The sequence below is a fragment of the Drosophila virilis genome, chromosome 3 (genome assembly GCF_030788295.1).
Source record: "Drosophila virilis strain 15010-1051.87 chromosome 3, Dvir_AGI_RSII-ME, whole genome shotgun sequence".
In the NCBI taxonomy this organism is placed as follows: Eukaryota; Metazoa; Arthropoda; class Insecta; order Diptera; family Drosophilidae; genus Drosophila; species Drosophila virilis.
In genome coordinates, this window is record NC_091545.1 from 14,475,352 (window position 1) to 14,500,819 (window position 25,468).

At 39.6% G+C, this 25,468-nt stretch overlaps 1 protein-coding gene across 1 annotated transcript; it reads left to right on the forward strand.

The window, feature by feature from the left end:
• Nucleotides 1–8,954: 8,954 nt before the first annotated feature.
• Nucleotides 8,955–10,186, forward strand: LOC6624373 (uncharacterized). Its single transcript, XM_002047437.4, has one exon. It carries the CDS (start codon nucleotides 9,012–9,014, stop codon nucleotides 10,035–10,037), a length of 1,026 nt encoding a protein of 341 aa, XP_002047473.1. The 5' UTR covers nucleotides 8,955–9,011; the 3' UTR covers nucleotides 10,038–10,186.
• The last annotated feature ends 15,282 nt before the right edge of the window (nucleotides 10,187–25,468 follow it).

Genomic DNA, 25,468 nt, shown 5'->3' on the forward strand with positions numbered 1-25,468 from the left:
CATTATTGAGCCACAAAGCTAACCTATTTGCCTAGAAATAATTTCCAGCTAAAGCAGCTGCATTCTCTAGACTAGTTTGTTGGCAGCACATCCTAAGTACCTTGAACATTCAACACTGAATAATTCTCTCCGAACGGGCAATAATCATAACAAACAGTCCCACAGAGCAGCCGACAGACTTTATATTGTTCAGAGGCTGAGAGGTGTCTGGTATTTGGCTAATCTTAACCCAAAAAGCCGTTGGACAGGGGCAGTGAAAACTATTTGCCATACAAACTGGTTGGTAGAGAAAATTTTTGTATATTTATTATTGTTCAGCAATGTTGTTGGGTAAAGGATTTATTAATGTGACCAGAGCAACGACGACTCAAACGAAGTTGGAAAGGAAAACAAAAACAGGATTTGTGTATTGTGGCTCAAATTGGATTTGTTTGTTTGGGTGCCGGGGGGTGACTGCAATTTGGTCGAGTTACGTTGACTACGGATTGCGGGTTGCGGGGTATGGGGCGAGGGACGCGGGCCGCTTATACACGCTCCACCGGACAATGCAGCCTTGACATCTCAGCAGGCCGGGTCGGAACGAGTCAGACACTCATCCAGCGTTTGTTTGCAGCCGGGCTTTATCTGCGGCTGTATCTATATCTCAATATCTGTATAGCTCAGTATCTGTATCTATATCGCTTACGTGCATTTGACAAGGTCCTTGTTGGGCCTTGTTGTGATTATTTGCGAGAATAACATCAACAGCCATGCTGAACGTGAGTGTGTCAATGTGTGTGTGAGTGTTTGTATATTGAAATAGAGATAGAAAGATAGAGCAACAGAGGATGCGAAAGGGAGAGGCAAAATATTTCGAGTTGAGTCACAGCTGTCTCGTCCTGTGCTCTTGGTTTTCATTGCGTTTTGATTGGATTTTTCTGTAGCTACTGCAGCTTCAATTAAGCATCAGCCTATAGACGTTCCATGTTGTGTATACCCTAACTTTGTGTACATTAAGTTTGTCATGAATTGTATAACACTGCTTTCTGCGTAAAATTATATGTCCAGAATAATTGACTTACTGAATGCTGACGAACGCACAGCTCAAATCATAAGTTAGAAGTTAGATTTTTATTTTTTAGTTAGCTCGAACATTTTTTTCTTTGGGTGAATGTTGTGGAAAATGAATGGGAAGCGCTATCTCACATCTTTTATGTTTGCCATGTATAAAAGTATGCTTTCTATATTTGTTTTTGCAGCGAAGTGTGATATATAAAAGTCAGACTTATTCTGCCAATAAAGAGCAATAAGAACATATTTCATATGGAGGTGCATTTTTGGGTGAGTGCATATACATTTATTATTATGTTTATAAATAAGATTCTAAATAATGTTAACTGTTTTACAAAATGTTGGTCTTTGACTGTTAGAGCATTCAGTCTTCGTTCAGCTATATGCTGCTTTTATTTTTTTTTGTTGTTTGATATTTTATTGCTGTCGCAATGTTTGTTATTTTTGACACCGCCGCTGACAACTGCACTGCGATTGCGGTTCGGCTTGGTCCATGGACCATGTTTTGGACTTGGAACCACCCCATAAAATGGGTCGTGTGCTGCCTTTTGTCTGGCTGTCAATATGTCAATTTTGGCTGCTCCTTTGCGGGCACTTTCTATGGCAGAAATTAAGTTGTCATTGTTCGCATTCGTTGCGTTTCGCATTCATTTCGATTTCGATTTCATTTTCATTTTGATTTCTGCGATTTTGATGGCCTTCGAGTGCGGATACATTATATTTTTATTAAAAGCAATCAGCGTTGGCTCGTTCCGTGCTTCGTTCTTTTGTCAACATTTGTTCAGTTTGATTTCCGCGCCTTGATTAGGATTATTTAGGCAATTAAATTCATATGTCGTTATTGCTCAATATTCCTATAATTTTTTTTTGGCATATATGTGTATACTTTTTTCCCCTTTTTACTGATTGTCGTTTGTGCTGCATGTGCGGGCTGCTTTCTAATGGTGGAAGCTGTGAGTACAGTTGGTTTTACGGATTTGTTAAATGACCTGTTCTAGGGGGTAGCTAATAAGCCGCCATTGATAGAGGATTATATGGGAATCAGGTAACAATTTAACTTATACAATGGCTCAATGGGTGAATTGTTTAAAATCTCATTACTTGATATCATACTGTCAAAATAAGCTGTTATCGCTCCCATTTTAAATGTATAACAATATTGCCCAACTAAAATGCGTATATATCAAGGCCTGCTTCACTTTTAACTCGAACCCTGACGCCTCAGGGACTGCCCAAGTCTTCTCTCAATACTTCTGCTTCTGTTGTTATTTATACAAAATAAACATGTGGAAAAAAACGCTGATACCAGACGCGCGATTAATCTACTATATGTGGAGCATTTTCGCAGGGCGTGCGTTCTGGCTGCGTTTAATGAAAATCCGAGCAGAGCCATGCAAAATGGCAGCTGGCAGCTCTGGTGTCGTAATTCAAAGTCCGACCCACTGGCATACAATTTGTCTAAGCTCAAAATGTGTCCTTGCGCATGTAATTCACACATTTTGAAGCCAATTGCAATTGCAAATTGAAAGCCAAAGCCGAAAATTGCTGGAGCGCGACAAAAACCGCGCGAACGCAGCTGAGGAAGCTGAAGCCAACAGATTGGCCTGACTTAAACGGTGGCGAAGCATAAATCCTTGAGAGCAGCGGTCGCAAGTCATGTGGTTTTTCCAAATGCAGAGGTGCAGTACAGGGCAGCGAGGGGCTTGGGGTAACGGACCAGTAGCCGAGGGCTGCGTTTGCCACAATTTCCGTTTTCCGGCTGCAGCTCAGATTCACTTTTTGCGCTGCATACTGTGTATGCATATTGCTTCGGCTGGGGACCCTGTAAACAGCAGCGGCAACAACAGCAGCAGCAGCAACAACAACAACAACAACAATAATGGCAAATGCAAAGCGAACATTTTGCGGTTATTCCCCGCAAACCATTTTTCACCCCGCCTACCGCCCACCGCTCTTTCTCACTGCAGGCAGTGTCTCCGGCTACCGCAACGCATGCATAAATTATTATTGTTCTCGTCGTTCGCCACTTGCTGCCAAATGTTGCTGCAACATTTTGCATGGGCCTTGGTAGAGGTACGTTAGCTATGTGATTGTACAGTATAACCTAGTTTAACTACTTATTAGATATTTTAGTTTTTTATGATTTGATGTGACTTTTTCTATTACTACTGAAATCTGGTCGAATTCGTATACTGGGAAACGTATATTTTGTTAGCTTTGATTGCATTCTACATAATATTTATAAACTACAGTTGACAATATGTAAGTCATGGAAATCCCTTTTTTATTTTTTTATGAAAAAAAAATCTAGCCTTAATTTATTTAATTTTGTATTAAATAGTTCATAAGATTGCTATGAGTTACAATTTTCAAATAGTTATTAAATTGCAAATTATATTTAGCCGTTTTAAAATAACTTCGGTTGGTTTTCTATTATTTATGTTATAAGAGTAGAGGAAATACATTTGTTGGCTCTGGTTAGGGTATTTAGCCAGGATTATTTAGTGTCAACCTTTCTCTTGACTTATTCTTGCTGTTGTTGTTCTTGTTGTCCAGTGCATCGGTACGTCATCGTTTTCCATGCGAATGACAGTTGGAAGTGGTTCGGTTGTTGTTCGTCGTCGTCTTTGGTTGCCGCTCTGTTTGCCACGCCCACGCGGGCCACAAAAAACATATTTGGCCGTTTTTGTTTTGCATTTTTATTATACTCACACACACACATACGCGCTCGCATTCACTTACACACAAACATTTCGCTTTGCGGTTTTTATCAGACACCAGCGAACAGAGCAGAGCAGCCGCTTCTCCTCCGGCCGGAATCGGGCTCCACAAAGCTGCTTTAATTGGAGTCGATGGTGTTATTTATATAAATGTTTGTCATTTCTCTTCGTTTGCCCTGTTTGCATTTCATTTTTTTGGCAGTTTAAATTGTAGGCGTCACGTGATATATTGACCATATTGGACTTGGGCTTGGCCTGGCCTGGTGCGCTCTGCTCTCAGCCGGTCTGTCAGGCTGGTTCTGCTCTGGTCTGGTTAACAGCTGACCTTGTTCTATATATATGTATGTATTTTTTTTTTTTGGACCATGTGGAGCTTAAAGTTGAAAGCGTTGTTAAAGAAAATTGAAGTATCGTGTAGATATGCAAAAAATTAGACCCAGATAAGCAGAGAAAGGATTGAGAATGCGTTTTAAGTCAAAGTAAAACAATCGAACAGCGCAAAGTATTCAAAGGGGTTACGAACTTAATCAAATAAAGTCTCTTAGTATAAGATATAAATGGAATTGTCGATTTATTTGTAATATTTCTTAGCCTTAGATCGATTTTGATTTATTTTGTTTCTTATTTTGTTTCTTAACTTGTGGGATTTGCAAAGGTGTTAAGCTGTTTATCACCTTTATGCAATTAAAAATGGAATAAAAAAAAAATCGTTTTCTATTAATGTGACATTAAACGACACACGTTTGCTGTCGAAGCTTCTTGGAATACCAATAAAAAAGAAAATAAGACCACCACGAAATCTTATCCAATGTCAAGTTCAAGTCTGCGCGTGTTTTGTACTTCATGAACGCCATTAGCTTCAGGCAAGAAAGTGTCTGCCATAAAACCGTGAAATCACATACAAAATGCATTTAAACGCCCCGCGCCACACGCACAAAAAAAAAAAAACAAATTCCAAACGCGGACAATAACATTTTGGTTTTAATTAAAGAACAGCCAAAAAAAAAAAAGGAAAAAAACGTAACGCAACATATTTTAATTTAATGCCTGCGAGTGACTTTGTGGCAGGGAGTGGGAAGTAAGTACTTCCGTTTACAACACGACGTGCCCGGCTTCTAAGTAAAGTGGAGCTCCAATGCCAATGCCAATGCCACACATATGGCAGGCAAGCACACCCAAGCACACACACACACACACACACACACACACACACACACACACACACACACACCAGGACAACAACAAACGCTCGACTCAATTTCAGAAAATAATTTAACGACTCCATTTAAGCATGAAATCGCAAGGCCCTCCCTCCTGCCCAAACCATTTGTGTTGGGGCTTATTACGAAGGGGGGGCTGTGTCTCTGGAAGTCGGTGTCCTAGAGACAATAGGCAACTGCCGGGCCATTCAACGGCAACTTTATCACTAAGTGGGAAAATCTGTAGAGTTTTAAGTGCATGTGGAAACGCGTTGAATGAGTGGAAAAGAAGCCTACAGGAAGGCAGTTGTCTATTGTCCTATTGCGCTCTGAAACTCCTTTCGAGCTCAAGTTCAGTGCAGTTCTCTCTGTGCTCTTGCTCCTGTTGTTGCTGTTGTGTAGGGACCTTTTGTTGTTGTTTTCAAGGTGTGCTAAGAGGCGTAAGCACAAAACAATTTTCATTTACTTTACGTTTTTAATCATGGTTAAAGGATATGTCAGCGATGCTCGTTATATATAGACATAGACAACAACAGGATACACAACAGAACAGAACGAGCCATACGTCTGCAGGATGTCAACGCAAATTCAAGTGAAATGATGCACAGAAAGAAAAAAGAGAAAAAAGGATTGCCACCGGATGAATGCACTTCATTTGAAGTAGAAGCCGGCAGCAGGCGAACCAGACAACAACTTGAAGAAAATAAAAAAAAAGTAAATACATATATGTATGTGTGTATGGAATGCAATGCTCATTGTTAGACATTGACAGGTAAACCAAAGGCGGACCCACAGCTCAAGTCAAGCCCAAAGGATTAGGGGTGTGTGCTCTGCGTGTGTGTGTGTCTCCCAAGACATTCAAATGACAAATGCTGATGATCATGTTTTGGCATATTTGTGGTCGCAGTCAAAGGGCACAGCCCACAATAACAGCATTATACGGAAAACCCAATAGCGGTAAATCGGTAATCGCTATGGCAACTTTCCTAAGAAAATGAAACTTCCAGCTGCTCGAGAACTTCCCAGCTATGATTAAGTTGTAACAGGCACACACACACACTCACACACACAACTTTGAAGCCGCCGACAAGTCATTAATTGTGTCTGCAGTTTAACACCCAAAGGAACTTTCAACATATCTTCGCTTGTCGCTGGCCGAGCTCAGTTTTTTATTCTCATGGAAAACCCCCAAAAAAGCGTGTGTATGTGTATTCCTGTGTGTACATGCATTTCAATCTAATTAAAACAGGTGTTTTAATTATTGCAGCCATTTAATTTTCCATTTTTTTTCTCTTTTTTCTTATTCTTTGCTATCATAAACGCCGCCGTTGTTGCCCGGCCCACTTGGCACATTTTTATGAGATCATTAAAAACCGTTGCAGTTCCTTAGCCAAGAGCTGCTCATTAGGAGCCGCCATGCTCCAGATATGATGAATTTTGTTACAGTTTGCTTTATTTGGCTCGTAAAAATGGCCAACAGGCAGCGTGTTTATAACGTTGTGTGTGTGTGTGTGTTTTGTTTAACTATTTTTTATTGCAATTAGATGGTGCAGTTGGCATAAGGGCTACACAAAGAGGGAGCTCGTATGTGCACGTACGTATTTATCTTTATATGTATTTTGGCATGCCACAACTTTTGCTGAGCTGTTAATTAGACGTAAAATGTGTTTTAGAACTTTTTTTTATTGGTGTTAGAGGTTTCGAGCCAAAAAAAAGTATAATAAAAACTGGGACATATTTCAACGAGATCTAGCTGTAAGCATATATTTATTAAAAGTTTTTGCCAAATAAATTATATAATTAATAATTACTTATATAAATACGACGTTATTTAAGTCTCTTTCCTTACTTAACAGATTTTACAAAATATATAATAAATGATTTTAATATTATTTATTTTATTTTATTATTTATTTAAATTTATTTGGAAGATTATAAGAGCAGGGTTACATTTATTTAAATTATTTACTTAAATTCATTAAATTCAAACCTTTTACTTATCTTAAACTAACAAATTACGTTTCCTGTCGATTGTTTTCTGTTCACTGATCTTTCCTACTGCCATTCATGCAGTTGACATTTTGCCTGGTCAGCAACTCCTTAGATCCACAGATTCCCCCTTCTATATGTATTCCGTGTTTTGCTTCACCTTCAGAGCGAGATTCCATAGCCTACTAAACGTAATTACATTGTTATTTAGCTCAGCAATTTTGTGTACCTTAACACTAATCAATTTTTAATGAAATAATATGAACCCTTTTCATTCGTGCATTGCCTTTCCATACTTAATCAGGCAATAATAACATAAATTAAATAAACAAAGTCACTTACAATCAACCAATAATACACGCTGTAGAACTTTTATTTTCTTAGCGTTGGAAGAGAGAGAGAAAAATAAAAGATGAAATATGAAGAGCGAACGCGATGATGTGTGTTAAATTTCACGGGTACCTTGTACCAGGTTATCCGAACGAGTCCAACAATAATAAGAGCAGCTGGTTCAGTTGTGGTCTGTTGTTTGGGAGAATATTGCAAGTTCATTATACAAACACCAATCAAACATAGCGGTTGGCTTCGGGACAGGTATGAAAATCCAATTAAAGCCGCGTAAAACGTAGCAACAGATGATGTTGATGATAATAATGATGATGGAGCTCTCTGGATGTGTGATGGAAAACTGCAAGCTCACCGCACTTCTCACTCAATTAGAACAGAAAATTCAAAGGAAACGTGTAAACAAAATAAATACGAAATCAAGCAACAGACTCGACTCGACTAGACTCAACTCGAGTCGACTTTAACTCCTGCCTTGTCGATTTTTCCCGCCCTCAGTTTGTGTTGCCTCTCGTTGCGCTTTCCGTCTAAAAGGCTTGAGTTGATTTTGAAGTGGCCAACACGGCAGGTCGGGCCAACCGAACCGGGCAACAGAGGCACTTGAAACGCTTTTTGGCATTCTTCACCTGTCAACGCGGTAGTTTGGACTCTTGGATTCCGACACCGACTCTGACCACCGTCAGCTCGCAGTTCGTAGCTCGCAGCACGCAGCGGCAAAGTGCAATAAGAACGTCTAAAACCTCACACTTCACAACTTTTGCCGAAACATCAAAGTTGACGTACACAATGGCCATTGATGTGATACAACTGAAGTGCAAAGAAAACAAAACACGAAACCCAGGCCTCAGCTCTGCTCTCTCTATAACAAGCAGCGCGTTCAGTCCAGCTCCATCGACATAGACATCGACATCGCTGTCGTCTTCTTCGTTGGCGGTGGCTTCAACGTTGTCGTCAGCTTCAACAAGCGTAAAATATTCTTAGAATTGCAACAACTTTAGTTTCGGGCAACATTTTGACAAACATTGGCCTCGTGCTGCCCGCAGACCAGGCGCGTTTCGTTCTTAGTCGCCCAAATCGGGGCGCTGTAAAATCAACTTAAGTGTCTAGTTTAGTTAAATAACTGCGAATATTTTATTAGGATTATTTAATATTAATATTATTTCTATTTTGATCATTTTAAGGTTGATAAAAATTATTATAGTTACATTAAAATTATTATTATTCCTAATATTATTACAACTATTATTATTATTATTGTTATATTATTATTATTCTTATTATTATTAATTATTATTATTTTAGACAGGGTCATTACATTTTAGCGATACTTTAACTTAACTTATTTATTTTGTAACTTATTTATCCTTTTTACTTAGGTGGTATTTATTTTTCATTAGGTGTTTCCCCAAATTCTAACTCTTGGTTTATTAAGATGGGCAAATATTTTGTAATTGAATTCTTATAGATCGTCTGATGAATACATATTGTATTATTCGGCGAATGACATTAATTCTTTGACCAGCTCATTCTCTTGAAGATTTTCGAAAATGTAATTTGACTGCATTAATAGCTAAATAATTCAGCTTTAATTTTGAAGTTATTCTCGGCTTTAAAAATATATTTCGCTGGTTTCTTCCACCTTTCGTTAAACTGATTCAGTAGTAGATGTATTTTTTGTCGGAACTAAATTTTGAAATTGTTGTAAAATATGGCACAACGAAACAGTGGCTCCATAAGCTCCAATCGTCCACGCACGAGTGTAAAAAATGTACAGACTTTGATGCCGCCAACAGTTGATCTCAATAAGATTATCAATCAGCTGGCTAGTTGTGATAATCCCGGCCGGGGCGTTAATCTACACGAGAGTCATGTACGATTTGTGTGCACGGAAGCGAGAGCAATCTTTCTGAAAGAGAAATCGATGTTGGAGATTAAGCCGCCGGTGAAGATATGCGGGGATGTGCACGGCCAGTTTGGGGATCTGTTGCGCATTATGCAGTCGACCGGCTATCCGCCGGACACCAGATATCTGTTCCTGGGCGATTATGTGGACCGTGGCAAGCAGTCCATTGAGACGTTTACCCTGTTGCTGGCCTTTAAGGTGCGCTATCCGCAACTGATTTGGCTGCTGCGCGGCAATCATGAATGCGCCAGCATCAATCGCATCTATGGCTTCTACGATGAGTGCAAGCGTCGGTATTCGGTGAAGCTGTGGCGCTACTTTGTGGATACGTACGACTGTATGCCACTGGCAGCATTGGTGGGTGGCCGCATCTTTTGCGTCCATGGCGGTCTGAGTCCCAGTTTAAAAAGCTTTCAGGACATACTGGCCATTAAGCGGCCAATTGACATACCAGATCAGGGGCTTGTATGCGACCTACTCTGGAGTGATCCGGATGAAAAGGTCCTCGGCTGGAGTGGCAATGATCGTGGTGTTAGCGTCACCTTTGGTGCTGATGTCGTTAAGAACTTCTGTTATCGCATGGGCGTTGATGTTATTTGTCGTGCACATCAGGTTGTCGAGGATGGCTACGAGTTCTTTGCCCGTCGTCAGCTTGTAACTGTCTTCTCAGCACCCAACTACTGTGGCATGTTCGACAATGCGGGCGCCATTATGGTTGTCAATGATGATTTGATTGTCAGCTTTGTAATATTGCGTCCGACCTATTCGGTGCAAAGTGCAATGGGCCATTCCCAGCCATTGCCGGCACTGGGCAAGAATCGAAACTATTAGCCAACTGAAAAAGATGTCTAAGGAATCCCCAGGTGTGGTCTATCTTTTACAATTCGAAAAATATAAGAATAATTATTTTATAAATTGAGTGTTTGTGGCAGTCACACACGAATTATATATAGACTTCTTTTTGCTTACTTACAATAACAATCACCAGTTTTATTCACTTCATTTTTATTTGCTTCAGAATTATTATATGGATTATTAAGTTATATTATATTATATATATATATCTTATTAGGTAAATTAAATGGTTGGCGACCAAGTTCAAATTGCTCATAAAAATTTTTACTCTTTTATAAGTGGTTTATTTATTTATTAAAAACAATTGCTTCTTATATTCTTAATATTTTTCTTATAAATTTCGTGTTTAAACAAATTCGGCTAAACCCAGTTTTCAATACAGTCTTAATATACTGCTTAACTACCAAAATTTTTAATATTTTTTCATTATTTCCATAATCACCTTATCCCCGATGCATAATGTTCCTGTATTTCAAGGAAATGCCATGAGCATTTTGTTTACAAAACAGTTTTGGGGCTTCCTTCAATCTAAGTACTTGTGTACATTTGGGTTGCCTTTCACTGCAGTCGAAACCCTTTCTAATTGTCGACCTCATTTTCACATGGGCCGCTACTGTTGCATTTGTGCAATTACCGAAAACTTTTGCCAGCATTAGAACAACAATGTTTGGGACGATGTGGCAGTGGCGACAGCCACATTCACAGCGACAACATCGACATGGACATCGACATAGACAGCACGACGTCTGCACTTAACAATTTTGGCAATGTTGCATGTTGCGTCGTGTGCTGAATGTTGCATAAATAAAGTAGAGATCACACGCAAACAAAGCTTCGGCTTCAGCTGAAACTGAAGCTGAAGTTGTTGACCAACGTTGGCAGCGGTTTTAGCTGCTCGCTCAACTGCAGCACACGGACGGGACGACACGGACAACATCAAAGTGTTGACTTGACATTTTGAACGACATTTTAACCTGTTTAGCCGTTGCGGCCAAGCTAAACCAAACAAGCGTAGCCAAAGCCGAGGCCAAGCCAGCGTACCATGGCAGTGGCATCATTGGGGTCTGTTGTCAAGCCAGAGACTGAGCTAGAGCCAGATCCAGAAGTAGAGTCACAGTCTGAGCTGAGGGGCAAATGAAACCAGCGAAGCAAACAACATGCCATGCTGCAATACGAATGACTGCATGCCGTTGCAATACCCTAATTTAATTATGAAGCTATCAACGACTTAAGCAAACATATCGTGTGTTCTATTGAAACTTCTATTTTTGTCCAGCAACTTACTGCAGCTACTGTTTAGGTTTGGGGACTAAAGCTTAATTATAATATTATTATTGTTAATAATGATAATATAATAGTAATACTAATAATTATAACAATAATACGCATCGTTAAGTCTTGCTTAGATTTAATATTAGTCTGTCTTTGAAAGAGAATTTAAAATTCGTGATGATTTGTTTAATTCTCAAGTTATCGCTGTTTGGATTACTGCTGCTGTTGATGATGACGCTGATTCGTTTGGGCCGTAATGTTGACTCGACTGGTTGGTTGTTTGAGCTGTTGTTAATTTTCCTAAAATCAAAGCACAGAATTCACAGGAAATGTAAGCCCCGTTGTGGCAAACAGCAACAGCAACAGCAATGGCAATGGCAAGAGCCATGGCGTCGGTGTCCGGCTGCAACACAACCAGAACAAGAACTATAACTGGAACAGAGTTTAGCAAGAAACTGCATTTGCCTTTATGTTTACAAAGTCCCACTAGTAATACCCATTTGGTCGTTTAATGGCTCGTTTTATGTGTTCATCGGCCTGGCTTAAATTAAAATATTAAAATTTATGAACAAAAATTTTGAGTTGCTGCCCCGCATTGTTCGCCGGAGCTGTGCAAATGTTTGCGCGAATATTCTGGGCCTGATTATAGTCCACGAAAAGAATCTGGCAACGTACATCTGAGCGTTTGCATGCGCTGTTTTTTTATGTATATTTTTTTTTTTGTTGAAGGCTGTTGCTTAAAACGAAACTTAGCCTCGCTCTGATGTGGCGCAGATGATAAATAATCCACGCAAAGACCGAGCCCGGACCAACAACTCTGCGCTTGGCCCATTGCTCATCCGGCAGGTGCAAATCGCATGTGACAGCCCAGACACTTAACTTTTGTGCGCGCCGAGTGGTAGAGAGTGTAGCCGAGTGCTGCGAGCCAAGTCGAGGGTCCCGCACTTGCAGTTGCAGTTCTGCTAATGCAAACACGTAAGCCAACTGACCAAGCAGCTCTGGCTCCCGAGCCAGCAGCCAGCAGCCAACAGCGAACAGACAGCGTCCAGGTTCACGTCCAGCTTCAGTCAGTTGTCTGGCCTGGTATGGTGCCAGTTGCCCAGGGTAGTATGCAGCCTGGTCATTTTTTATCGCATGTTAATCACAACCTTGTGGAACTTTGTTTGCCTTGTTGCTGCTGCTGCTGTTGCTGCTGCAGCTTAAGTTGGATGGGGCCCGGCTGACTTTAAACCCTTTTGTTGTATGGATTTTTTATCCACTTGCAAAGGGTATAATCACTTTGTAGCCGGGTTTGCCTTGCTTAGAAAAACACCTGTCCAATTTACAGCGACAGCGGCAAGCGAGCAGTCATTGTTGAGCTTAAATTTTGAGCACATTTTTCTTGCTATAGCCTAACGCAAATTATTTATTAATATTTTCTTACGAATTTAAAATATATTTACTTTATATATATATATATCTATACTTTTGTTTGACTGTCTAATAATATCTACATCTCTCATGTTGAAAATACCTGTTAAATATAGTGTTACAAAGTCCCCGTCCCAAGTTAGTCTTTTAATGCGTTTCTTGGCTTAAAAGTAATACTTCTTGTATAATACTATTTTAAAATATTATTCCCTTAATGCAACCATTTTCCAGTAGTCAGGGTAGGGTGTGACTACTTTGAAAACTGCAATGCAGCATTTTCCACCTTTGGTTTGGGCTTCCTTATTTTGTAGGTATGCATATATTCAACTAGCTGTCCGTTGTTTGAGAGCTGTGGCTCTATTCTAAGGCTCTCATAGACAGCCCAGCCTGGGCTTGAGCTAAGTGAATGCAATTAAAATTGACGTTAATCTGCTGGAATTCTGATGTTTTGTCATGTTTGCGCGCTAAAGATGTTATTTTGTTTTGACATGCTCTTGGCCTGGCTGGCTGCTTTGTAACCAGCAGTCTTGCAGACTGCCAGCGTGGCAGCCTAACAGCCTGGCATGGCCGTGGGGCTCCAGGACCGGGCCGTGTAAACACACAAACACAGCGCAAGCCTGTCTAAGCATAAAGGCAACAAGGAGCTGGAGTCAGGGCCAGAACCACTTGGCCACGTTTGTTGTCGTGTACATGTAGATCAATCTATCTAACTAACGCGTTTGGTGTTTGCCTGCTCCATGCTTGTTATTTAAATTGTTATATTATTTGTGGCTGGCTAGCTAAGCTTGGGAACATGGGAACCTCAACAGCCCAGTGTCTATGGCTACTTGGCGTCTTGCCTTGTACACTGGCTTAACTTTAATCGAATTGTCTGGGGGAAAATCGTATGATGATGCCTTGGGTTAGCCGCCCAATTATGGCTGGCTTGTAGCATTTTAAAAAGTTTGCCAACAATGTTTTTGATTGCATTTAAAATCAGCTAATAAATTAATTTGAGTAACAAGAACAGTTTTTAGTCTTGTATGTTCCTAAATGCAATCTTAATTAGAATGAATAAAAGAATATATTTTTATTATTAGTAAAATATAAAAATTGTAATTGAATTTAAATTCAGATATTTCCTCAGCTGTCTATATCTTATTGTTCAGGCAACTCTCTCTACACAATAGCTGAGTGTATTTATTTTAGATTTTTTCCCTATTTGGACCACACATTTCAGGCCAATGATGTAGCTAATAAATCTTGAGCTACTATCTACAGCTCTATACACACTTTTAGCTATTATTACTGCAGCATTAAGACACCCAAATTGCCTGCTTTGTTGTCTGCACAGATCCTGATCCAGATGCCGGCCATAACTGCCATTAACATTGGCACTTAATTTACTTTTAGCCAAAAACCAAAACAAACACGCTGCCAGCCAGCCAGCCTTCGGCTATCTTATTATATTTGGTCAACAATGTGCGAGAGCCAATATAGGAGCTACAAAAAAAAAAGTAAATGAAATACAAGAAAAAAATTCAACAACAATTAAAACCATTTTCAGGCAAACAAGCAGCAGCATTTCCCGTGCCCGCTGTCCAGTGTCCAAGTCGCTGTGCTTATTTATTGGAGTCTTGCACATTGTTTGCGCTGCCAAAAAAAAAAAAAAACGAAGAAAATCCTGCGGCTGGGCAGGAGAAGCAGAAAAGTAAACCAGGCAAAAAGGCCAAGAATACACACGGATAGAAAAGAAAGTGGCTCGGTGTGTGAATGTGGCGTATATTTTAACAATTTTCAATTTTAGCTTTTGTTCGCAGACAATAAAAAACGGGTGGGGGCAAAAAAAAACCAGAGAGAGAGTAGGAAAAAAAAATAACAAATAGATTGACTGGGAATGCTGCCCCTCAACAACAAAGAGAACAACTAAATTTAAGTGCCTTCATCTTATCTGCCTTTTGAGCGCATTATCCTGGTGGTCCTTTGGCCTCAATGGCAAACGAAAAACAACATCGCTTCACTCTGCTTGTTGTTTGCTCGACCATAAATTGACTTTTATTTAATTTGATCACTTGCAACATTTTCTACAATTTTCACAATTTTCTTCTTTCATTTAAAATGCATAACAATTCAATTTGAAAGTCGTTTAAATCGTTACCAAAATTTCTGTGTGTCGCACACCTTGACGGGCATCTGTTAAATATTTCGCCTCATAAATTTGTCTAGGCTCCACACTCGATACCGGAGCGGGGTGCTCCACTGTAGTCCATTGCGCAGGCGTGAATGCCCTGTGTGTGCTTACCCTTTCACCGAGCGGGGCAACGTTGATTATGCAATTGTAGTTGATGTTGTTGTTGTTTATGGAAAACCCCAAAAATAAAAACCTCATATTTTCTACAACGTTGCTTTTGTTTGTGTGTGACAGCGGGGGGAAATTGGTTTCCGGCGCATTCGTCGCATTTGTCGCTCCTCGTCGCGCTTCGTCGCTGTCGCCAGGCGCTAATGAGCTGCAGCATTCGGTTGCGTATTGTTTTCGTCTAGTATCTGACAGATACTTTCGGGCTGCATGCGCGCCATGATTAAAATGTTTGTTATGCTTCAATGCTGGCGCAGTTATTTAAAAATACAAAAAAAAAAAACAATGTTTATATTTGCTTCCGTCTGCACTTGAAGAGGGCAGCGAATGTTTTAGAAACTCGTTGAATTTAATTGTAATTTTTAATTAAAGCCAATTTATATTTATTGTTTTCAAGAATTGCCCATCAATAGACGTTTAAATGCGGCATAAGGCGTGAAATTGCTTAATTTCCTGTTCCCGAAAGGGGGCGGAGTTTTAAGACAGTAAATTTGTACTCAAAATTTTAATCAAATTTGGAAATTTAGGGAAAAAAGATTATTAGTACATAAAAGATATAACATTTAAAAATGAAATATGTGAAGCTCCAAGGAATCTCAGCATAAGAATATCTCGAGCTCACACTGGTTAAAACTCTGAGTAAGTCGTGAATAAAGATAAATATATCAAAAACTTAGAAGTAGGAAAGGGAAGTTAGAAAAACGCAGAGAGAAAACTCAGACTAAGTTTACATCAACCACCTGCCATTATCTTTTTTTTTTAATATGAATATGTTTGTCCATATTTTCCCTTTGTCAACTTGTTTCTGCCACAACCTTGCTGTCAGTTTGTTGGACACAATCATACATTTGCATACTAAATAGCCTAATGTCAGATCAAAACAAGCAGCCGATGCATCAACTCGAGAATGATGTCGTTTGCAGGCAGCTAGTTTTGAAATAAAACTTGACTGCACTTTATCTATTTGTCAGCTTGTTAAGACACAGCCAAGATCCAGAACTGGCTGCCATTTCTCAGGCCATTGAAGCATAAAACTTGACATTTGTTTTCTCGAACTGGCCGCACAGGAAACAAAGTCTTTGACTAGCTGACAGACAGAGATCGCCAGGTATTTTTATAACATGCCCAAATGTAGCGCCCCTCACTCTGTGCGTTCGGATATAATTAATCGTGTAGAAATGCGTCCAAGCTTAAGTCATCATAATGGCTTCATCAGACTCTCATGAGCGAACCGTCATCTGTCAGCGAGGCGGCCTAACTTGTCGCTAGCCGGATTGCTGGCTCCTAGGCACAGATCCCAACTCGCAGTGAATGGAGTGCATTGCGCTCATAAATTACAATTTATTATGACATCATTTTTTACGGATTACCAAACAGCAATGCACTCGGTGCCACATGTGCATGTCGATTTGAGGACATTTGCTTTTGCTTTTCATATTCCCCATGCCACATACACCATACCCATTCCTCTGTGCCCTTCGCTGTGTCCTCCTCTGTGCCCTCCACTGTTATGCTGCATAAATTTTCATAGTCTGCATGGCCAGCGTATTACGAGTATTTCCTTATGGGCCTGCTCGCATTGAATTGTCAGCGCCTTTACCTAGTCATAATTTAGTGCGCGTATTCGACATCATCTTCGATTTCTACCCTCATCCTTGGTAGCTTTGTGTGCGCCATGTACCGCCCGACCTGTCAGCACTTCCGAGCTGCTATTTAATGCCTTGTATATCAGGCATGTGAGTCAGTATAGTAGAATATTGGCTTTTGGCATTGCCTCAGCTCTGATTGTCGATTCCTTTTGAACTTTCAAGGCCTTACCGCTGGCAGCTGTGCGTATATCTCGTCTGCATATACTTTTAATATCATAAAACTATGATTTATTATGGGCTATTTAGCATGCTTTGCGGGGCAGGTTAACGTTGCATTGGTTTCGCCCATTTAACATGTTCTACTTTGCACACTGTTTAGTATGAAAATTGAACTGTCATGTGGCATATTACAAAAAGCCATGTATATGCCACACGACATTTCAATTTTCATATGGACAAGAGTCTTATAAATTACAAAACATGATAAATATAAACAGAAAATAACTGAGAATGAATTTGAGTTAAATATATGGTTTTCTATTGTTTTGGAAGTTTTCTGCTAATTTTTAACAGACTTACCAGATAGATCGATTTTGTGAACTTTTACTATCTGTCTTTATCTGTATCAGATCACAGTTTAATTAATCCAAAAACCAAATTATTAATTTGAATTTCAATGGAAATTTTATATATTAAAGCTAATTAGTTGCTACTGCTTAAAACTGGCAGCTCCACAACTGACTGCTCGGACATAATCTTTTTGTCTTTGTTAGCCACTTGGCTCACTTTAGCTGCATCACTTTTAGAGGCGCCATCAAAAGGCACCTTCTTGATCTTAGAACTCTATTGCCTTTTAACCTGTCACTTCTCTGACTCTAAAAAAAATTAATTAAAATGCGTCTCAGTCGCACTAAAATGATGCCAAGGCGCAGATTACCAAATGTGGCACAAACACACACTCCAACAAGAAGTAGTTTAAAATAACTCATTGCGCAATGGCAGGAAAACAACTTTATTACACTTAAATACATTTAAAAGTCATTTAGAACAAGCATTAAAAAAAGCAAAGGCGACGAGCAAAAAAGCCACAAAAACTAAACAAGAAGAAGGCAGACGCAGACCCAAAAGATACACCAAGTACTTGAAGTGCGCGGCAATTAACAAATTTGAAATTGAGATAAGAGAGAATCAAGTTGCTGCTGTTGCTGCCACACACCAAGGCTACATGGGGTGGGGCAGGGAGCACATGGACAGTCAGCTTTATGGGTCGATTAAGTTGTAGCGATAACAGTTTAATTTATAATGAAATAACCAAGCGGACCTACAGCAAGGACACGGACACAGTCAGAGAGCTAGTCCAGAACATGTCGCAGCATTTAGAAACTAATCTCAGGACATGCATAAAACTCAGATTTTGAGTCTGAGCATTTTTCAAAGAATCACATAAAATGCATTTTTATGGGCCCAACTTACTTTTCTGCTGCAGTTCTCTGCATCAATTGGCTCAAAGACCAAAAACCCAAAGATTGTGGTCATTGATTGGATGCCACACGTAGATTCTAATTTTCTAACGAAAGATAAATGTGGTTCTCGCTACCCTCAGATACTACTTTGTGACTTCTATAAATTTTCACTTGCCTGGGTGCGTTGAATGATCGTTCGTCTACAGAAAGGAAACCCACTGCGTTGCACCTTTTGATTCCTTTTCTTTTATGTGCATTGTCAGCGTTTTTTGATCACAATAAAAATCAAAATAAGTTGTAGTTCATTGGCGACAAGCCGACTGCAACCTACTGGGAATGCGACTGGAGTCTGGAGACACTTTTGGTTTTCCATGGAAAAAATCAGACTCTCATATGCATTACAGTTAGACAATATCGTAATATCTTTATATCTGAGCATCATCCATGCAGCAGCGCGTTTTGTTTTGATTGGATAAAATTTGTATTCAAATAATCGTAAAATTCCTTATTTATGCGAGTCACAAAAGCTGGCAATGATTTATTTATTGTTTTAACAATTCCGTTGCTATTTATTTATTAGTATTTAATTGTGGCATAAATGTGCTGCAATTATGTGTGGCAAGTTGAGTTTTAATTTGATTTTGATGACCACACAATGATTGGTTTCATATAGCTATTGACCAGGCGTTGCAATGTGTTTTAAATACCTGCTTTCCGTGGAGTGCACGGTCTTTTAGTTAATAATTAACTAAAGTTGTTATCAAATTACGATCATATATTTTAATATATGCATAACGTTGGTACGGCTAAAGATTTTATTTGCGCGAAAAAATAATTATAGCAATACGTTTTCTTTTGTATTTTTTTATTGAATTAACCAACTTTTTAAATGCTATTATCGAAATAGTGAAAAATGTTGCTGCAAAGCGGAGTTATTATTTTCATTCCGGTTGCCATCCCAGGCCAACACTTATCAATCGACTATCTAAACAAAACTGCAAGTAAAATAATCTTTTGTCTTGCACAAAGCAAACAGACAGAAAAACAATTTACAAGCTAGCTCAGCCTACTATAAAAGAAATATTAACTTAAAGATACGCTTTATGCACCGCCAGAGTGAAAATGCGAAAAGCAATAATCACCGTCAGTCTAAACAGACACAGCCAGCCAGTTACTTATAGGCCCCACTGTATCCTGTTGCTGATAGCGTAGGCTACAATTAAAGAAGAACCTTCTTGAATGCCCAGCTGAATTAACTTGGCCCTCTCTTGGCATTCTCATACAATCTTTGCTTGCTCTTCTGAAATTGTGTGCGAAAAAGCTACAGATGCGTATTAAATGATAAAGCCACAGAGCGAAACACGCGCCTCACCAATCAGCCGGACAAAGTTGGTGGAATATAATTGCAAGTTGCTGGCGTTTTGCTATGATTTAAAACAGTCCGCAGCAGCAGCAGCAGCAGCTAGAAATTAATACACGTGCAAATTTTGCGCCAGCAGCCGTAATTATTTTCCCATTTGATTTATGCTATCAAAGCGGGCAGCAGGCAGCCAGAGACTGAGACGGAGACGTAGCCGGAGACAGAGATAGAGATAGAGACAGAGAGACGGCGTCCAGCACAAACAAAATGTTTCCAAACCAGAGCCGACGCATTTCCGAATCACTGGCCAAATGAGCGACCGTTGATGCTAAGCTGGTCTGCGAATTCCATTGCCAAAGAAGTATCTGTATCTGTAGCTGTAGCCTTATTCAGCCAGGCGTATGTGTGGCGCTGCGGCTGCTAGCCGCCGGTCAAAAAAAAATTCAAGAAAAAAAAAGTTACCACACGTTGCCACACTTTGCAACTGAAGCCTGGTTGTTGGCCGTTGCCTGCGCCCTGCGTGAGAAACACACCTGCCCCGGACAAGGGCCTAGTCACAGCACAGCACAGCACACAGTCAGACACTCGACCTGTATCTGTATCTTTAAGTTACGTTTTGTGTGCGGCTTGCCTTTGGGCTGTATTTGCACACGCATCGCTGCCGTCAAGAGGATGTGCGTTTCCAACGATCTCTCTGTAATTGTGGCTCCCTCGTATGGTCTTCTCGTATGCTCTTTTTACGCTACCCTGCGTTTTTGTCGTTGACTTGCGTTCCGCAACGGGTTAGATACATTATGAAAAACTCTGGCCAGACGAGAAACGCTTGACTTGGCTAATGCCACTTGACACCTATTATGAGCGGGATTACGCTGAAATCACAGTTCAGCTTAAAGTTGATATAAGATTGACTTAAAGCGGGTAGCTTAAGCTACTTGAACTGATTCGATTAAATACAATTAAGTCGTATATAATATCTTCATTTGGTACCATGCGTAGCATATCTCGAACTCCATTATTAATTCCTACACAGAGACAAGCAAAATGATACGCTAAATTAAATATATAATAATTTTTTGTTTTCATTTAAACTCTTTTAATATGTTCATATTAAATCTAATTATAAATCAATTTAGGGCAAAACATATTTCAAAAGCAAATTCAATTTCTTTAGAACTTAAGCCAAATTGCAAAAACATATGATACAAAACTTAACATTTTGAATAAGAGTTCAAAGTATATAGATTCAATATGAATTAAATTCATATTTAATATTTGTCCACGTTGATTTAATATGTCAGATTCAGTTAAATATGAAAAAAACATTTAATAAAGTATGCTTGCTGTTGTTTTATTTCATTTTCTCAAGACATCTACACCAATTAAATTGCAATTTTACTACGAAACTAGCATAAATGGCAGTCCATTGATCATTTGCATATCACACACACTGAGGGAAGTTCAAATCACAAAGAGCTGTGTCAGTATCTATAGAGGGGACGCTGCAGCTCCTGGAATGCCCCAACATCCGTTTAAAGAACGCTCTGTTGTAATTGCTTAGCTCATTTGGTTTCGCACGCATAATATATGTAAAACTTATCAATGAGATTTGTTTAGACAATACGCAAAACAGTCGCCGGCTTAGCGAACGTGTGGCAGAAACAGGAAAAGCCAGAGATTTGTTTATGCATTGAAAATTGAATAGCAGACGGTCAGAGGCAACTTTAGCTGCATGCCAAAAATAGCCAAGAAAAATAAAAAAATAAAAAGAAACACTGACATGCAGCAAATATAATCTATGAGATACGCATATCGCATTTGAGTTATCTGAACAGCAGAGCAAAAACAAATCATGTGTCAGGCAGCAGGCAGCAGGCAGCGGGCTGTGGGCAACTGCAACTGCAACTTGATATGCCAGTCTTGGTCTCTTGGTCTTCGCCTTGGTCATCGTCATCATCATCGTGATAAATGCCGCCTGATAAATGCGTGTCGCAGTCAGGCGCAGACAATGCGGAGACACATGTTTGCATAAAGTATTTTTTGCATGCAGATCGACAAACGGACGAACAGACGGACAGGCGGCCCGGCAAGGATCATTCCTCATGGCGTAGCCAAGCAGCGAATGGCTGGACATGGACACATGTAACATCTCAGTGCTCACAACTAACCGTCGAGATACGAGGCGAGCTGCATTGCGTGATCGCTCTTAAGCTTAGGCCCATCATTTCCCTGTCTGTGGTCCGGTTGTATGGCAAATCTATCTCTAAGATTGATTATAATCGGTAGTCAAGTGTCCAGGCTTGAGGCTGCTGGCGGCTATTTGTGAACCAAGCCGAGCAAATTATAATTTATGAAGTCTACGATATCAGCTTGCACTTTGCGTGCTGGCCCTGGCCCTGCGTAAATGTATCTCATAGATACATTTCGATTTTTCGTTTCTTGGAGTAGTGCCACATGCTGGCTTCACATGGCACTGCATCATCAACAATAATTTCATATTTTGACAGCACGTTAACGTCATTTATTAATTGAATCCAACGTTAATTTGCCCCAAAGACATTCTCCAGCTTTTGTTTTGGGCCAGTTTCACCGTGCACCACCAGCTTGGTGGTAATTATATGTGGCGCGCACTCCTGTGGTCAACACACAGATTTTCGATGGAAAACATCTTCGAGTGGCGCCTGGGTTTTCCATTTCATTGGAAATTACCCAAGGTTTGAACTTAATTTTTGGGTTACCTATGTGGTAAAAGGCATGTTGTGCGGCCTAATCGTTTCGAAATCTAAGTTTCTATTTTTTTCTTTCTTATTTTTTTATCTGGAGAGTATCTTCAGTTTCACACTGAAATTATCAGGTCGAGCATCAGGTGTAGCCTCGGAGTTCCTCTAGAGTGCGTGCGTTTCTTATGAGTCACAGTTGAGTGGAAAACAAAAGTGTGGGTCGGGCGTGTGTGATTCGATATGGGCGGAACTTTTTAAAGAAAGTGTTTGGTACGAGCTGCCAAAGATGAGTTAAGTATCTAGACCTCAAAAGCTGGCATATGCAAAGTAGTCTTTTTTTTTATTAAGGTCACTTTTAAAAATTGGATCGATTTCATATATTGAACAAATAATAGCATATTAAAATATTCAGACTCTTCAGCAGCTTTTGGACTTATTGAGAATTGCAAGCGAAACAAAATGATGCTTAGGCATTGATATTCGTTTCGGCCGAAGAGCTTATATATTATAATACTTACATAATTTGTCAATAAGGAAACTTGCCTCGGCAATGAATTTGCTCCACTATTATGTTTCTATTCTAGCCGCTTTTACTATTTGTTGCTTTTAATTTCCTAAAGTATTTACAGTTTATATTACATCATGCTGAAAGTTGAATTACCTGTGATAGCTTCTCAGATCTCTCAAACGCGGCACACTTGATGACGCTTTCAGTTCCCAGCCTGAGATGCATTAGCAAAGCTTACTACCCAAACAGCTTCAATAGGTAGGCAAAAAAACTGGAGAGAAATATCACAAGTCAGCAAATGGTCAGCGCTACCTTCAAAACAATCAAATTGAGAAATGTGTGTGTGTGTGTGTGTATGTGGAGGGCATGGGCTAGGTAGGGTATTTACTTACTTTTCATGGCATCGATTTAAACTTTACCTTTACCAGGGGTAGGCCGTCTGAGTCTCCATTGTGCCCAGCTCTTTGGTCCATTGTGTACTCACTTCCGTTGCCGTTGTTGCTGCTGTTTTTTGTTGTCAGCCGTACGTTCTCGTCGTCTCGTTGCATTTAACGCTCATTTTTTGATTCATTATTTATTGTGATTTCTCTAAAAACGGGTAGCACCAGGAGACGACTTTAAAGCGGAGCTGGAGAGAGAAAAAAGTGTGAAGCGAATATGGTAGGAAAATAAGAAGTATTAAGTACAATGCTGAACAATGGCACAATGAGACTTCTTTCCGGTTGCTCAGGCGAAGGAAACTGTTCTGTGTCTGAACTATAGAGACCATTACAACTGGCCTTTGCACATTTGGAATATGATTAATTGCGAGTCAATTGATATTTTATTGGATTGAAGACAATGCACTGTAGGAAATGGGCACAGCAATTGCGGAAGTTGCATTTGGCCATGGTCCACACGGGGTAAGCAGGCACCGGAACTGTGTCTAGCATTGGAACTGGGCTTGTTAAAATGTTTGCCTAAATGCTGACAAATGGACCTGGAAAAGTCGGCAGCTGAAATATGTTCAAAGTAGGCGACCGACGAAGACGACGACTACGACGACAACGTCGCGACGAACAAACAATGTGTTTTTTTGTTTATTCGTTTGTTAGCCTTAACCCGTTGCAACTAACAAGTTTCTTGTTAAGACAACGGCTCTAATAAAGCAACAACAAGGCGGCAAAGGCCGCGACGGCGGCAGCGGCAGCGGCAACGGCTCATGGCGCATGCGCAGCCAGCTGCGATGTATTTTATACCCTATACAGCAAACTCGGCTCACGTAGGGTAGGATAATATCCAGTGTGTAAACAGCAAAAGTGAAAGACCGATTTAAGCACTTTAAGTGTAGGCATTATTTCAAACTGTAAAATGAGCCAGCGAAAACTTTTGTTCCACTTGATTAGGCAGAATAATTTGAGAAATAAATTTGATCAAGTTACGAATCTAAATTATCAAAACATTATTTATTTTCCTTCGTTTTAATATTAATAATAATTTAAATATAAAAAAAATTTAAGTTTCTGTGCATCAAGAATTTGTGCAGGGTATCTGAGCGCACAGCTGACTCTGTTGCCACACTCTGGATGCGGATGGATGGCTGACTGGTCACTCTAAGCGTTCCCATAAGTTACCTCGCCCTTCGGTTTTTGTTTGCCCAAAATGCGTCGCTGTTGGTTGAGTTTAGTTTTTGTTAGCTCTTGACTTGCTTGAATTTCCACCCAATGCCTATGCATTATTTGCATTTGTGCTTTGTCGAATGCAACGGTAGTTGCCGTGTTGTGTTTTACCTAATTACACACGGTTCCCCCCAAAAATCTGTCTAATTGTTTAAGTGCTTTTAGCATTTTACTAAACAATTTTCATATGCAGAGAAAACAAACATTGCCAGTTATTGTTTGGCTGTGATTGCCTTTACCTCTGGCTGCCACAGGCGAGCTTGCGTCAAATGTTGTTAAAATTTATTGCCAAGAAATTCTCACACATCGTCGCAAATTGAAAGTACCGTCAAAGTGACGTTGCTTTAGTTGCTATTGCTGAGCGTTTTATTTGTAACGTGAGAGCCCAAAATACTTTCCGTACACCTGCTGCAGTCATTTGTGGCATTAGATTTAGATCAAGTGCCGCTGGAATTGTGCTGCATTTCTGGTTTTAGTTAAATTTTTTTTCTCTGTGCACCAAGGAAATTGTGCAAAGTTTTATGGAGTGAGCTATAATTAGTTATGAGTTTTTTGTTTCCCATGTGGCAAGTGGCAACCTGCTGTCGCCAGCAAAACATAATTGGTGCAAGCATTTTTACCAATCCGTTGTGGCATAATTTTTGTTACCTTAAATTTCTAGACAATTTATGTAGATATTAGAAACTTTCTAAAATTTAAAATAATTATTTGAATTTTATCTGTCGAAATTGACAAACTGAAGCTGATATTTGAATTTTTTATTTGGTTCTTTTTGGGAGCTTTTCATTTATACAAATTTATTTAATTAATACAGAGTCCAGTTGTGCTCTGATAAAACTGCAAGTTAAAATGTAAAGTACGAAAACTCGATATTATTAAAAAAATGCCATGACAAATATATTTTGTATCAATTATTATTTTTGGAATATGTATGAATTAATTATCAGTAAGGAAATCTGACAGTTTTGTCTGTTGTTGTTTTATATCAAAGTTCGCAGATTTTGATTGTTTGTTGGAGATTAAAATATGTTTTTCATTGGAATGCATTCTATGTACACATGCACACCAGAATTGAAAAAAAAGTTAGTTGATAAC